Source organism: Calypte anna, chromosome 2 (assembly GCF_003957555.1).
Source record: "Calypte anna isolate BGI_N300 chromosome 2, bCalAnn1_v1.p, whole genome shotgun sequence".
In the NCBI taxonomy this organism is placed as follows: domain Eukaryota; kingdom Metazoa; phylum Chordata; class Aves; order Apodiformes; family Trochilidae; genus Calypte; species Calypte anna.
In genome coordinates, this window is record NC_044245.1 from 119,350,933 (window position 1) to 119,366,763 (window position 15,831).

At 44.0% G+C, this 15,831-nt stretch overlaps 1 protein-coding gene across 1 annotated transcript; it reads right to left on the minus strand.

The window, feature by feature from the left end:
• Positions 1 to 1,322: 1,322 nt before the first annotated feature.
• On the minus strand, positions 1,323 to 12,840 carry SBSPON (somatomedin B and thrombospondin type 1 domain containing). Its single transcript, XM_030445791.1, has 5 exons — positions 12,624 to 12,840; positions 4,893 to 5,087; positions 4,258 to 4,348; positions 2,132 to 2,308; positions 1,323 to 1,461 (listed from the first exon to the last, which is right to left on the minus strand). Exons 1-5 carry the CDS (start codon positions 12,838 to 12,840, stop codon positions 1,344 to 1,346), a joined length of 798 nt encoding a protein of 265 aa, XP_030301651.1. The 3' UTR covers positions 1,323 to 1,343.
• Between the last annotated feature and the right edge of the window lie 2,991 nt (positions 12,841 to 15,831).

Genomic DNA, 15,831 nt, shown 5'->3' on the forward strand with positions numbered 1-15,831 from the left:
CAACTGTTTTCTGTACCTTTGCCCTTGGATAAGGCTTTTATTTTACAAGAACACTACAAGGAAAGTATCTTTCCAAATTGGTCATAATAAAATAAAACTCTCTGAGCTGTTTTCCTGTCTACAAAGGAAGAGATACATACTTGAAGGCTGAAATGTTCAGGAAGTATTAAGATAATATCTCTGCCTTATTTATTTGGGGCCCGCTTCTGTTAAGATAAAACAGTAAAGTGCAGTTTCAAAGGTTTGTTTCACACTCTTACTGGGGACAGGACCTCAGTCAGATCATGTTCCTCATTCTTGCCACCAGACACTATGGTTTCTTTTTGCAGCTACTAGAAACAGCAGCAAGCAGAAGTCTTTAGGTTCCACAGAGATGTCTTGTGTCTTAATGGTAAATTTTGATAGCTTTAAGGTATTTCTTTTTAGGAAACATGAATTTCGGGATTTTCGTAAAATAAAAGGCTAAAATAAAAGTCCTTCAGCAAGGAATGCTGGAGCAGCTGTAAGCTGTACCATAGCAGGGATCTGATAAGTGAGGAAGTGCAGTATGCAGCCTCTTTAATGCTGTAACAATAATTCAAGATAAGTAACAAAACAAGGATTTGAGACAGCAGTCTTGCCAGTGCTCTAATATTGCAGGTTTCTATGTTAATCATAGTACATGAGCAGTTTTAACTAGTAATAAGTAACTTCTTTAATACTAGCCAAAGCTTCAGTCACAAAATCTTATTTAGGTTCATCTGCCATAAAGTTCACACTTTTGCTCAGAACTTTGTGACACTGATACAGACTGCTCATCTGTCTTTGAAGGTGGCTGAACATGAAAACTGCAGTGTGGAAGAATACTTATCCATTTGCAGTATAAGCACTTGTATAGCTGATATTGGGAAAGGACAAAGGATCTAAGCTGAAATGTGGGTTTAACTCCCAAACCTTCACTTTTATTCACCCTTGCTATTTAATGGTGAGAATAACTGTTCTCAAGCTTGAGGGAGGCTGTCTGGCTTACTACTGAGGAGAAGCAGAGAAGCAGTGCCTGTAGTCAGGACTAACCAGTAAAGAACAAGAATTTAGTATAAGTACCTGCTGCAATTAGAAACATTAGCTCTTTAATAACAAAAGCAAAACATGGAAACATGCTTCTAGTGTTCCAATACAAAGATAAATTTTGGCGTTTTGTAGTAAGGCAGAGAGAATTTCCCAAAAGGCTTCTTTCAAAGTTCTCACTCCTTTAAAATATGTTTAGACTCCAGAAAATGCAGCAGAAATATGTGGGCTTCTTGGCATTGGTATTAATTTTCTTAATCTTTTTGTTGTTGCTATTTTTAAGGTCTTTTGAACTTTTATGTAAAAATAAAGCTATGCACAAGGGGACATGAACAGTGCTCCAGTTGCCGAATCTTCTTCCAGGTTCCTTGGCACTGAGAATTACCAACTGCTTCCCAGTGTAAGATTTTACCACTGAAACGTGACAATAAATGAGGAATTAAAACGCTGAAAACTCTGTTTCGCATTGCAAGGCTGTGTCATATAAGATGTGAAAATTAGATTTGCTTAATAATGTAAGACTTTAATTAGCTCATCTAGCTCTTAAAATGCTTTCTGGAGCAGGCATTATATTCCTATCGTATACAGGATGGTGGACTGAGGAGCTTGTTGTACATGTATTAAGCACTATGAATATTAATAAATATATAGATCAAATTAAAATCTGTTCCAAATATGAAATCTCTACTTTCAAAACTACTGTTCCAGAAACCAGCTGTAGAGGCTTGAGAGGAGTACTGCTCCACCACTTTTAAACCTGAAGTCAGATTTGGACTGTGGCAGGTGGAAGGTACTATTTTTAAGTAAACGTCCCCATAGCTGTAAAAAGACCTAGCAATTCAGAAGTTGCATCATCTCTTCACAATAGTAAATAAAACATTCAAAGCACTATTTCCCAATTTTACTTAGGTTTTACAAGTGATTTCTGTGAAAACTGAAAGGGTAACTCTGAGTTGTACAAGTTATGTGAGCCGTTTCATTTTTTAGGGTGTAATAATTCAGCTTTTAACAAGACCTGGAGAAGCCTTAACTTCTGTGCTGGGTTTTGTTACAGAAGAGACATCAGAAAAACCTCTTTCCTTACCCATCTGCATTGTGGCCATCTCCAGAACAACGCTGTGTCCCAGCATTCATAGCTGGAGGCTGGCAGGCTACACACACGGTGTGTCCTTCCCGTAGGTACTGCATCCATCGCGCGTAAGGCCGGTTCTCCAAAGCACAGTGGTGTGAAAGTGATTCTGTTTTAAATTCCACACAGTATCTGCTCAGAAGGAAAAGTACTAAGTTAGTTATGATAGCTAAAGCACAAGCTGGGTGTGCATCTTAAATTATAGAATCACAAAATCATAGAATCGGCTGGGTTGGAAGGGACCTCTGAGACTGTCAAGTCCAACCCTTGATCCACTACCACTGTAGTTACCAGACCATGGCACTGAGTGCCACATCAGTCTCTTTTTAAATATCTCCAGGTACGGAGAATCCACTACTTCCCTGGGCAGCCCATTCCAATGTCTGATCACCCTCTCCATGAAGAAATTCTTTCTAATATCTAACCTAAACCACCCCTGGCACAACTTGAGACCATGCCCTCTTGTCTTGCTGAGAGTTGCCTGGGAAAAGAGACCGACCTCCCCCCCTGGTTGTAGAGAGTGATGAGGTCTCCCCTGAGCCTCCTCTTCTCCAGGCTGAACACCCCCAGCTCCCTCAGCCTCTCCTCACAGGACTTGTGCTGGAGTCCCTTCAACAGCCTAGTTGCCCTCCTTTGGACCCGCTCTAGCACCTCAGTCTCCTTCCTGAACTGAGGGGCCCAGAACTGGACACAGTACTCAAGGTGTGGCCTCACCAGCACTGAGTAGAGGGGCAGAATCCCTTCCCTGGACCTGCTGGCCACACTATTCCTGATCCAGGCCAGGATGCCATTGGCCTTCTTGGCCACCTGGGCACACTGCTGGCTCATGTTCAGCTTCCTGGCAATCCAGACTCCCAGGTCCCTTTCTGCCTGGCTGCTCTCAGCCACTCTTTGCCCAGACTGGAGCTCCCATGGGGTTGTTGTGGCCAAAGTGCACAACCTGGCACTTTAACATATCAGAGAAGTGGTGTTTGTGAAGTGCAAGTTTGACACCATTGCTAATATCTCTGAAACTGGCCCTAGCCCAACAACATTACACAAACTCTTTCTCATTCCATGCCCCAGTCCAGTGCATCACGGGTAATCTCACTTTCTGGTTGTGTTCTGTATTCTTAAATTCTGATGAAAAACTGATTTCAGTAACAAAGACTGAGACAGTTGAGGTTGTCCAGCCTTGAGAAGACACCATGGAGCCCTTATAGCAGCCTTCCAGTACCTGAAGTGGCCTACTGAAAAGCTGGGGAGGGACTTTTCCCAAGAACATGTAGTGACAGCCCAACAGGGCAATAGTTCTAAACAGAAAGATGTTAGATTTATACTGGTTATTAGGAAGAAATTCCTGTAAGAGTGGTGAGATACTGGCATGTGTTTCTTAGAGAAGTGGATGGCCCCTCCTTTTAAGTTTTCAAGACCACATTGGATGGGGCTTTGAGCAACCTGGTCTAGTAGGAAATGTCCCTGCCCATGGCAGGAGGGTTTGAATGAGATGATCTTTAAGGTCCCTTCCAACACAAACCATTCTGTAATTCTAATTTTTCTCTTGTGCTGCTAAAAAAGAAAATGTAAGAGGCTTTAAGAATGCCCTGGGCCTTTATTGTTCTGGTGAAAGCAGCATAGGGCAAAGTATTATGAGCATTATAGACCCAGTAACAGCCTAATTTAAACATCATAACCATCTCTACTGGTAACTAAACAAAATTTTTCACTGCTTGTGGCAATCAATTCAAAAACAAAAGGTCTCTTGAGTCTGATCACATTCAGCCTCTTGTTTGTTGTTGTTTTTTTTTTCAAAGACTTAATTTCTCAGACTTACAGATAAATTCAGCTTCGGTTTAGCATTATTTATTCTTTGGTTTCAAAAGCAGCTATCCCCACATTGCCATGACCCCAATGTCTAATTGCAGAACAATTAGCAAGTACCACAAAACAACATCCAGAACATGCAAATGAACCGCAGGACTGAAAAACAGTACAAGCTGTAGCTTATTGTTTAATTATTGCAAGTTTAATTACATTTTTCTCTGTAGCAAGCTATGTTCTATTGAACAAGATGACCCACATGCATATGATAATCAGTTTACCCAGCTTCTTCTTTATCTGAAGACCAGAGAGAAGGTGCTGCTCGTCGTTTTCTTTCTTTACTGTATTCAGAGGTAGTTATGAAAGCAGGAACTGAGGAAGAAAACAGTTACAGTAAGGCAGCAAGACACAGAGTCACATTTCATTTAACATTCATTAATGAATCAGGAGCTTGTGAATGGTGATGCTGACTGGCTATTGAAAAAGTGATAAAATGTTGGCAATGCCAGACCTCAACCCTGTTCCTTACAGCTGAGCTCTCTCCTTACTCTGAATAAATATATCTTATCTAGAAATGCATGCCACCTAGTCCGTGAGGAAATAGGATGTGCTGGAATCCTACGAGGAGCTTTGCTTACTGTTTTGTACTGAATTTGTGTTCTGACTTTGTACAGACATAATTTGATACTGGGGAGCTTAAATCAACAAACCAAAGGCATGCAGGTGGCTTAGTTGTTTAGTTAATGAAATTTTAAAAAGCTTGAGCAGGGAAAAAGAAAAGAATGAAGAGCAATATAACAAGAGAAAGTAAGGTTTTAACTTGTGCTTTTAACCAGCCAGCTGCTTTTTTCATTGCCAGCAGTAAAATTTATGAAAGCCCTGATGGGCACAACGAACAGATAAAGCAAAGAAATACCATGTTCCTGGCCGCAGTCCTCTCCCTGGTAAGTCAGGTATTCCAGGCATCCAGCTTTCTCCTCTAGAGCAGGACAAGGCTCCCCCCCGTTCTTAGGTTCCTGTTGCACGTAGCGCCTGCGGACCCGCAGGTTGGGTTGGCACTGCTCTGCACAGCCGCTCCAGTGGCTCCACTCCCCAACGATGCATGGAAGAGCTGCAAAGCAGTATGAAAACTTCACTAGTGGTCAAGGCCTCTGTTTTATCTTCATTCCTCCCAGAAGCTTGAGTAGCAAGACTGTTTTTCCTACGTACTTCTTTTTATAGGCTTAATATGCTCTTCGAGGAGTTTACATCTTCAAACTCAACATTCAAGCCTGCCTGCAGTGCTTGGGGCCTATTCCTTGTCCAGAGAGAAAGAGCTCCTCATGGAAACCTTTCACTACAGCTGTGGGGTTCTTCTATACCCCCTTTTGAAGCACACAGCATTAGCCCAAAAACAGACCAGCTTGTGACTTATCTAGACCAGTGAGTAGTCTGACCTACCTGGGCAGTTCCCAAGTCAAGTTTTCTTTAAAGGCTGGAACATAAAGTAGCAGAGTTCAGGAAGCCTTTCAGACCTCTTGATTCCCCTCACATTAATTTCTAGCCCCCTTTCCTCAACACTGAAGTAAGTTCCACTGCCACAGCTTTGCACAGGGCTTTCACCACAGTTCTCTCTGTAAAGACAATTCTTTGTAGAGAAAGAAGATAAACCAGGTGTCTCGAGTTGCCAGTGAGTGGGTGTGAGTCCACCTGTGCCTGGTTAGGACAGGCCCCCTATTACCAGGGGGCCAATAAAGGTGGGACACACACCCACAGAGAGAAGCTCACTCTTGTGTGAGGCAATGGAGAAGCCAGCAGCTTGTCGAGCCTCAGAAGCAAGAAAGGCTCCTCCTGCAACAATTCTTGGTGACAATTGTGGTTTTGTTTAGTCTCAGAACAATGAAGGGTCATGTGTAGAGTTGTTTCTGTGTCTCAATAGCTACTGATAGAAGTAAAACATATAGATATTTCAATGTACCAAACAAAATGTGTAAAAATGCAATTTAAAGGCCTTCTGCCCATTCCCAGCTACAGAATAGTCCACTGAATATTTGACTTTTAGTTTTCATGGATCACAAACTTCCTCTGAACTTTACCAAAATACTATGGAGAAAGTGCCATTATTCTGAAAATAAACTTTGAATCATAAGAAATTGCATTTCCCTCATGGAGAGCATTGATACCACAGGTACTATATGCTTGAACCTTTGGTTTCTCGTAACCCAGCCTAATCCTCATAGGTACAAAAAACTTTTTTCTTTATCTGTTAAATTAACATAGGTGAAGGTCTCAGATAAATGTTTCAGATGAAGAAAGGAAGAAAAATGCTTTGTTTTGTATCCCATGGTATTTTTCTGGCAAACTGTTGAAAACTTTAGCCCAGTTGATGGCATTTTACACCTTTTTTTGATTAATATACAGGTTCTTCAGAAAAAAACTAAAACATTAAGAATGAGCCTTTATTTCATGTTTGTCACTTTTTGTAACCTTTCCAGGAGAGAGGTAAATGATAGCCTAAACATTTATTGTCTTGAAACTCAGAAATGTTCAGATCTATTATATTTGCTATCCACTAGTCATTTCCTTACTTATTATATTCTCTGCAGTGCATCTAATAATGATGGCATGTTCCTTGTAGTTCTCATATTAACCATGATAACCATTTTTCCTGTCTATAATTGCCCCTTCTCTTGCATTTCTCATATTCTGACAAAGCAGTAGCTCTGTCTCAACCTTGCCAGTGTAAGCATGGACAATATACCAGTTACCTTCTAGGTGTATCCAAATAATCTGCTCTGAAATAAAAGGTTTTGTAGCCTGATTCCCATAAAACAGAAACAGGTGATGGACACATTATTCCTGGGTAAGAAGCTACAGAACACACAAGTGTTCACTTTATTCGTCCATCAACACAGTACACAACAGGAGGAAACAACCATTTCACATCTTTCCATGAAACTGAGATGTCCTTAGCTTCATCTACAGGAACACCAAGCCACAGGTTTTGAAAAACGTGTGGCCTAGCAATTTCACTTTTAGCAGTCAATATAATTAGTAGAGCTGTTCAAAACTACACTGAGCTGACCACTTAGAGGCTGGATGAGAATGGTGTCTGAGTTCTTAACCGATGGAACAAACACAACCCCTCCAACGAGGAACTTCAGTCTCAGCAGGCAGAACAGAAAAACAAACAGGTCAGAAAAATAGCTCACACATAATCATCCATCAAGAGGAAGAATCCTCCAAGGATAAGGAATCGTTTCCCTACATGAGTAGTCCTCAACCTGTGGCCTACCAGAACATTTAATTGGACCAGTGGTCCATTCCCAGTAGCTTCTTGTCCTGGAGGACACCTGTTGGATGCTCTAGGTTGGGCAGTTGCATCCCCCTAAACCACATTCCCTCTCATCAGTGTGTGTCTCAAGAGGTTGGCTGGGATATCTTAAATGGGTTTTGAACTGCTTTGGCTCAGATCTCTCATTATCCAGCTAAATGAAGCTTTTTATTTTCCCATGGGTGTGGTTTCCTATTAGCTTGTAATGGAAGATATCACATGGTTTTGATTATTTTTTTTTGTTGTCTTATTTTCTGATTACAGTTTAAATCCCTGGGGAGCTTTATAGCTTAACCACTAGTTATGTACTTGTATCAGTGTTGAAGAAAAGTGGTGGGACCAAATTAATCTTTCAGAAAAATACCTTTTGCCCTCTGGGATTCTGCCAGTACAAGACATTGGGAAGAAAGAGTAAAATGTGACAACCTCTTTGGTGTTTGTTACTCTTCATAAAACACAGAAGTTGCTGGTTTTGCTCTATCACTACATCTCTAATGTTTTGGAGCACTACAGACATCATAAAGCAGATAAACTCTCTGACAGAAGCTACCTGGCATATGTCCTTAGTGCACTATTACAATTCTCCTACAATGCTTTCCTCTCACTGTGTGCTTGTTCTGACCAAACTTCCCCACTTTTGAGTGGCCCAGCATATGGTGAGCAGCACCAAGCATGTGAGTCGCCAACGATGCCACATCACACACCCTAAGGAACTCTGCTGAAACAGAACCACAGAGCAGTCCTGGGCATTGGGCCACGGATTGTCCATCCTGCTTAACCATTAGCACCTTCCCACACAGCTTCTGGGTATGATTTGTAGAACAGCACTGGGAAATATCATGGAAAATCATACAGTTCCCTTTATCACATACAGATACCTGACACTACACCACCAGGCATTGCCCCCAGGCACATGGAGGTACCCCAGGGGACAGGACACCATCCCTGTGGCTGTGAAGGCACCACTCTAATATGTTGCAGCACAACTCTCAGACATTTGTTTCAAGCATTTTGAACTAGAAAAAAAAACCACAATGATAGTAAAAATGTCTTACCCCCCACCATGAGATAGCCAGGACAAGTGCTAAAGGTAGTATGGACATAACAATCTTTCCAGCCTGGCTGCAGGTCCAGAAAACAGTCCTTGGGCTCACACTGCTTAATAATTCAGGCACAGATGTCAATGCCTGATCACACATCTTAGTTTCACCTGAAATACCCAAAGTGTCATCTAGTTCAAATTCCTTATCAGTTAACTCTCATCCAAGCTGGTTGTATGAATGACCTACAGAAATAAGAATTTCCCCATAATTTAAATCTCCTGTTAGCACCTTGATATGCAGACAACATCAGGTCTAACATCACATTTTGCACACAGAAAGCTCCCCAAGGGAATGAATGAGCAGCTGCCTAACAGATAAAGAGATGACTTCACATCTTAGAATGTGAACCAAACTGACAGTCAAATATTGGTCATCCACAGAAAGACATGGTAATTTTATGGTCATCAAGACTTAGAACAAGAAGTATGAATTGCCTTAGTCATGTGGAATAATAAGAATATTGGGTTGCTAGAAAGGAATTTAGCCAGTGGGATAATAATGTCGCTCTTCCAGTCAATACCCAGCAACTATTAAGGGACAGTGCCTCAGTTTTGTGCTTCATTGGAAAGATGTCAAATTCCCCAGCAGGACAGAGGATGGTTCTTAGAGATGACATAGAGGGAATGGTGCCATCTCTTGAAACACAAAAAGAAATATCAGGACCCATAACTATATTCATGGCCTCTATGTTGCTACTGATCCAGATTACTTAACACGATGATGGTAAAGGATGATTCATTGAAACAATGAGAAGGATACAAGCCAAAGGAACCTGAAGGACAGGATTTGTGCTCAAGTACCTAACAAAATGTGGAAGCTGATGAGACACTTGGAAGTTCAAAAATACACAGAAAAATTACGTTGGTGAGCTGTGAAACACTGCTTGAGTGGTCAGAACTTTTTTTTTTTTTTCCAATTTACAGCATTTTGAATCATAGATATTTTTGAGTCACACTGTTTCATTTTTTCCCATCCTTGAAAAGAGAATTACAGTATCTTCACTGAATTACTGTGCAATGGATGTTGTAATGTGTAAAGGACCTTCAGATATCCTCAGAGTAAACACTTCCATTCAAATGGCAAAGTCATTCCTTTTTCAAGGATTTCTCATTGTACAGTAGTTTCTATTTAAAATGCTCTCTGTGTATACTCTTTCTTCATAATTAGAGCTATATGGAAATTTATTTTAAAACTGTAAGGTATTTTATTTAAAAACTCTTGGACCTAGCCATCTATTTAAAAAGTACCAGACCTACTACAATGTTTAAGCAAGACAGAACTCAACCATGATACTGGCAGCTTTGGGACACCCATCATTTGAGTGGTTTCTGTTATTCTGCAGTATTGGCTTTGTATTATTCCTAACACATTTCTTGATTAAATATACCTGTTATTGAGGTAATTTACACCCACCCCAAATACTTTGGCCTGTTAAATGTTTGCAAAAGAATGAGATGTCATTTCAGTTGGTGATGAAACAATGAGCAGCAAATGGAATAACAAAAAAGCTGTAGCACAAGAACCATTGGTCGCCTTTCTTCACATATCTGTTTTAAATCTTTGAACACAACTTCAGAAGAGTATTTTAGAGTAAACTATGCAATAAATAAGTTAAATAATTAGTGTCATTAAACACATGGACGGAATTTAGAAAAACTCAGTGGTGAGACCTCAACATCCAACGGGAACAAAAACAGCTTTAAAATTTCCAGCCATTCTTGCCTAAGTTGATACAATCTCCCACTGAAACTATTTGGAATTTCTGTCTATGCAAAACACAGCTTACTGGCTGCTTGCAAGAGAAAGTACATATGACCATTTGCTTCCAAGAGAATGACTTCTTGTGATCAGTTTTGTAGTTTTTGCATGTGTGAGTTACAGGACCACCTTGCCAGGCTGCCAAAGTGCTGTCCTCCCGTGCTACACCCATGTAACACCTCCAACTCCCTTTGCTTACACTACTACTGGTGCTTGCACAGCCTGGCCTCTAGAGAGGTGGTGCAGGGAGTCAAACCAGGTGAAATGTGCAAGACAGAAAACAGAAATAGATATTAGCTCCCTGACCTGGGCCACCTGAAATTCCAGCTCTGGTGCAGAAGAAACACAGATTTCACTGAGATTCCCACCTTTCTGCCTGTATCAAGAGCACCCACTGCCCTCCCAGGGTGTAGGACAGAGACAGCACAAACATCATGGCTTTTGAGGCAGTCATTACTGAGCCCAAAAATACCAACTCCACAACAACAAGGCCTCCTCAGGTGCCATAAATCATGGGTAGAAAAGTTTCTAAACCAGAACTTTTCAACCACAAATTTGAACTGATTTTTGAAGAACACAAATTTTTATGGGGTAACAGCTCCATTTTAATGCTAGCACTACTGTCTCCTGTTATACTTGAGTATTAAAAATCATTTGATTTCCTGAAGATGCTGTATGCTATGACTCTACAACAAGTCCGCATTTTGTCAGCTCTCCTGCTTTTTATTTTCCTGAACAAAAGATCAATCTATTTTAAAAAGCTAATTTTAAATATGCTACCTTCTGTCAGACCTCACAGTGCATGGTCCTCTCCCTTCTGTTATTATGGAGAGATTACTTAGCAGTCTTGAGAATTGACTTAGAATCATAGAATCATAGAATTGGCTGGGTTGGAAGGGACCTCAGAGATCATCAAGTCCAGCCCTTGGTCCACTACCACTGCAGTTACCAGACCATGGCACTGAGAGCCACATCCAGTCTCTTTTTAAATATCTCCAGGGGCAGAGAATCCACTACTTCCCTGGGCAGCCCATTCCAATGTCTGATCACCCTCTCCATAAAGAAATTATTTCTAATATCCAACCTAAACCTCCCCTGGCACAACTTAAGACCGTGCCTTCTTGTCTTGCTGAGAGCTGCCTGGGAAAAGAGACCAACCCCCCCCTGGCTACAACCTCCTTTCAGGGAGTTGTAGAGAGTCATGAGGTCTCCCCTGAGCCTTCTCTTCTCCAGGCTGAACACCCCCAGCTCCCGCAGCCTCACCTCATAGGACTTGTGCTGGAGTCCCTTCACCAGCCTAGTTGCCCTCCTTTGGACCCGCTCCAGCACCTCAATCTCCTTCCTGAACTGAGGGGCCCAGAGACTTCAGAGGCCTGGGGTCAGAGTTCTGCTCTGCTGAGTCTTTCTGTGTAGCTTTCCAACTCCTAGGACATGCTTGTGCCATCTGACACTTGAGCTTCCTCTTCCCAAACCAGACAGGCACAAGCCAACTTGGGTCCCAAAGCTATGTGGCTATGTCAGCACAGCACTGAGCCTACTAAATAAGCTCCAGTTAGCAGGACTCTGCAGTGGAGACTGATGTGCAGTGAGGGCAGTGTCCCGTATCACAGAGGAAGGGAGAACAAATTGTGAAGACCATGAAAGGTAGAAATGCCACGGCATGAAGAGGTGTAAGTACCTACAAGGCTGCTGGATCCAGTTTGGTAGAACTGGGCCACTTTCCCCTCATTGCCACTGCTCCCCCATGAGCCAGACCTTCCCCTGGGGCCTGGCTGAGAACCTTCTCAGTTATTCCCTTATGCTTTTGCCTTCACGGTGAGTCCTTGTCATTCCTGTCAGGATAAATTAGGATGAAACCTCACCCTGGCCATTTCCCCAATTATTTCATTGATACTTTTTTGGCAAGACGTGAGGAATCAGCTGAGAGACACAGACAGAGCAAAACCAATTTTCCTGTTTTCTCCATAATCCTACATCCCTGCTGTAAATGATGGGTAGTTGGGATGAGAGTGGGTGAAAAGTAAAATACATCACATTTTAGAGGGAAAATAACTTCAGGCAGGAAAACTTCAGGCACTGTACTATAGATCCAGAAATCAAGCAAATGTCTAGCATGGGACAAGTCTCCCTTTATTCCCACTCCTGTGCCTGCTGCTCTTGGCACAAAACCCCAGCCTGGTTCCTGCTCATGCCCTCGCCCCGAGGTTGTTCATATCGGGGAGGAATTTGGCTTTGCAGAGCCCCCTCATACCTGAGACCCACACTGCACGCCCCAGCTCCAAATCCCAGGAAACCTCCAGCCAGCAAAGCACCGGCAACCAGCCAGGAGAACTGTACCTGAGAAAGAGTCGGAGGTGGCCGGGGGATCATCCTGCTCCCCACCCGCGCCCCTCTCTGTGGGTTCGCTCTGGGCTGCGTTTCCAGGGCCCAAGGCGGGGGACGGGGGAGGGGAAATACGGGGGGACGCACCTACCCGGGCACGCCTGGCCGTGGTCGTGGCAGCAGTCCCCGGCTCGCCGGCATCCTCCGTCGCAGTAACAAGTCCCGTAGCCCCCTCCCTCCCTCCATCCTTCGCCGACACAGGCGGCGTCCCGGCCCTCGCAGCACCTCCCCGAACAGCTCCCTCCGGCCCCGCTCCCGGCCCACAGCAGCCCCAGCCACAGCGCTCCCGACAGCGCCGCGCCGCCCATCACCGTGCCGCCCCGACGGAAGGATCCCGACACCGCTTCGTGATCGTGACCTCGCCGATACCGGCACCCGGCGGAGTGGAGCGGGGCGGGCTCGGAGGGCAGGGAGGGGGGAACAGGGGCGGAGGGGGGGTGGGGGCCCTGCCCGAATGGGCCGGGCAGGGCCGGGCAGGACCGCGCCGGCTGTCCCCATCCCCACCCCGTTCCGCCCCCGCTCCCTGCCCCGGGCGGCGGTAAAGAGAATCCCAGCAAGCAGGTCGAGGGAGGTGATTCTCCCCTTCTGCTCGTGAGAAGCCCCCTGGAATACTGGGGACAGTTCTGGAGCCCCCAACACAGGAAGGACACGGAGCTGTTGGAGTGAGCCCAGGAGATGGTCAGGAAGATGATCAGAGGGCTGGAGCATCTCTCCTATGGAGAGAGGCTGAGAGCGTTGGGGTTGTTTAGCCCGGAGAAAAGAAGGCTCCAGGGAGACCTTAAAGCAGCCTTCCAGTACCTGAAAGGGCCTACAGGAAAGCTGAGGACAGACTTTTTAGAAGCGCATGTAGAGAAAGGACGAAAGATAATGGCTCTACACTGAAAGATTGTAGATTTATATTAGCCATAGGGAAGACATTCTCTCCTGTGAGGGTGGTGAGACAGTGGCACAGGTTGCCCAGAGGAGTCGTGGATGCCCTCTCCCTGCAAGTGCTCAGGGTCAGGATGGGGCCTTGCGCAATCTGGTCTTGTCAGAGGTGTGCCTGCCCATGACAGGGGAGTTATAACTAGAGCTGCACCAGAGGAAGTTCAGAGTAAATATTAGGAAAAATTTCATCATCAAGAGTGGTAAACTGGATGTTGGTAAAGTTGCTGTGCTTGGGGGGTATTTAAAAAGCAGGTAGATGTGGCACTTCAGGAGATGATTTAGAGGTTAAGGTGGTGTAGGACAGACAGCTGGACTCAACAATGTTGAACATCCTTTCCAACCATGATGAATATATGAGTCAGTGATATTTAAGGTCCCTTTAAACCCAAACCATTCTGTGATTCTATGAAAGCTCACACAGAAAAGCTTTGGGGAGTAGGAGGGAAAGGGAGATGAGGAGGGAGTGTGTGCCCCAGGGACTGTCCTGCCAGGTGGTGTCCAGCGCGGGGATGTTCCCCACAGGATCCACATGGCAGTGATCAACTCAGTGATGTCCCACACAGTCCTGTACACGAATGTCCTGCCAAGCCATGACCCTCACAATGATGTCCTGTACAGGGACGTCCTGCACTGCAATGTCCCACCCACTGCATAACACACACAGCAGTGTCCCAGTGGTGACCGGTGTTGTCCCTAACAGCAGTGTCTGCCGTGGTGGTGCTCCTCATGGCAACATCCCATGTAGTGATGATCCTCAGAGCAATGTCCCACACATCAGTGTCCCACACTCCAGTGACGCCCACAGGAACGTCCCACACAGTGATGTCCCTACCTCGCCACAATGTCCCACACAGCATTGTCACACAGCCATGTCCTTTACTGTGGTTACCCTCACAAGACTGATTTGCACAGCAATGTCCCACCCAGCAGTGCCCGGCACAGCTGTACCCTGACCAGAACTGACTCACATAGCAGTGACCCACACTTCTATCCCAGAGTGTTCCCATCCACCTCCACACATCCCAGCAGGTGGGGACAGCCTAGAGGCACCGGATGTGGTTTATTGACACAGGCACTTTCTCATTTCAGGGCATATCCCACACAGCCAGGAGCATTTGTTTGTGCTGTGTTTTTCATTCATTCATTGACTTTTTTTTTTTTTTTTTTTTTTTAAATCTCCGTTTCCAGAGCAAACAAAAGAAGCTGGACCTGCAGGTGCACAAGAAAAGCAGGATGGATCCTCAAGTAACTTCCTAAAACATGAAAAATTAGATTCTGCCTTGCTGTTGTCTCCAGCCCTAACTGGTTTCCAGGATTAATGGGACCTGATCATTTTAGCCAAATCCCAAAAGTAAGTATGTGAGGTGACTGCAAAAATATGCTTGCTTTGCACACTTCAGTTTGCAGATAGTTAGCTACTAAGGCAAGAGACATCTGCTGTCCCAGAGCTGCCTGCAGATGGGAGGTAACTGTCTATTGTATTATCTGCTACAGATGGGTACTTGGACCCCCTGAGAGATCTCAAGCCATCCAGAATTTAATTTCTTCTAGCCATCACAACATGGCTATTAAAATGTTTAAATCCCAGAGGACAAGGTCTGTGCTGTAATTCCGTGTGCCACTAATGAACTCACTGGCACCTTGCCAGCCTAAAACTTGAGCCCTTGAAGAGCAAACACTGAGGGAGTTCCTGTGGGGAGCTAGAGGAGAACAGGACTTGCAGCCCTCCTTAATACCAGGCAGTGTGAGAGCAGGAATCCCTCTTTATGTTTTCCTTTCCTTTATTGGTTTCTTGTGGTTCACCTGAACGGCAAAATATTAACAAATCAATGTAGAAACTATCTTCGTAAGTAGAAAAATCATGTGTGGATGACTTATGGTAAAGGGATAAGTCAGTAAAACTTGGATGAGCTGAGACAGATTAAAGAGTGTCTTTCTCTAAGTGGATATGTTTACAGAAAAATAAGAAACTATGTCTGCAATGGTCTAGTAAAAGGAAACAGAATAGGAAGGTTTCTACAAGATGTTGTAAAGCAGATTTTTCACAGCAATCACAAAAAGAAACTTAATTACATGAGAGAACAAGGTCACCCAGTTTGCTCCAGCGACTACTTTGTTCCTTTTAGTTTGGTTCCTTGCTATTAGGAGTAGCAGGAGGTAACCTGTGAAGAGAAAGGACAAAAAAACAGAACAGTGTGCTCTCGGGCAGTGGAGCAGCACTGAAACCCTCACAGGAAATTCCAGCAAAATAGCCAGAGATTTCTTCCTAGTTTGACATAAGATGGTACATAGAAAGTAAGTGTTGCTCATGCCCTACACTTGGTTATCTTTTTATCATGCAGATTACTTTATGAGGAAAAGCATCTTTGGGC

Excerpts from the sequence above, each read along its gene's own strand:
- SBSPON (XM_030445791.1), bottom strand. The coding sequence starts at position 12,840 with ATGGGCGGCGCGGCGCTGTCGGGAGCGCTGTGGCTGGGGCTGCTGTGG. Across the intron at positions 5,088-12,623 it reads CCACGGCCAGGCGTGCCCGG|CTCTTCCATGCATCGTTGGG; the intron begins GTAGGTGCGTCC and ends ACTGCTTTGCAG. Across the intron at positions 4,349-4,892 it reads GGACTGCGGCCAGGAACATG|TTCCTGCTTTCATAACTACC; the intron begins GTATTTCTTTGC and ends TTTCTTCCTCAG.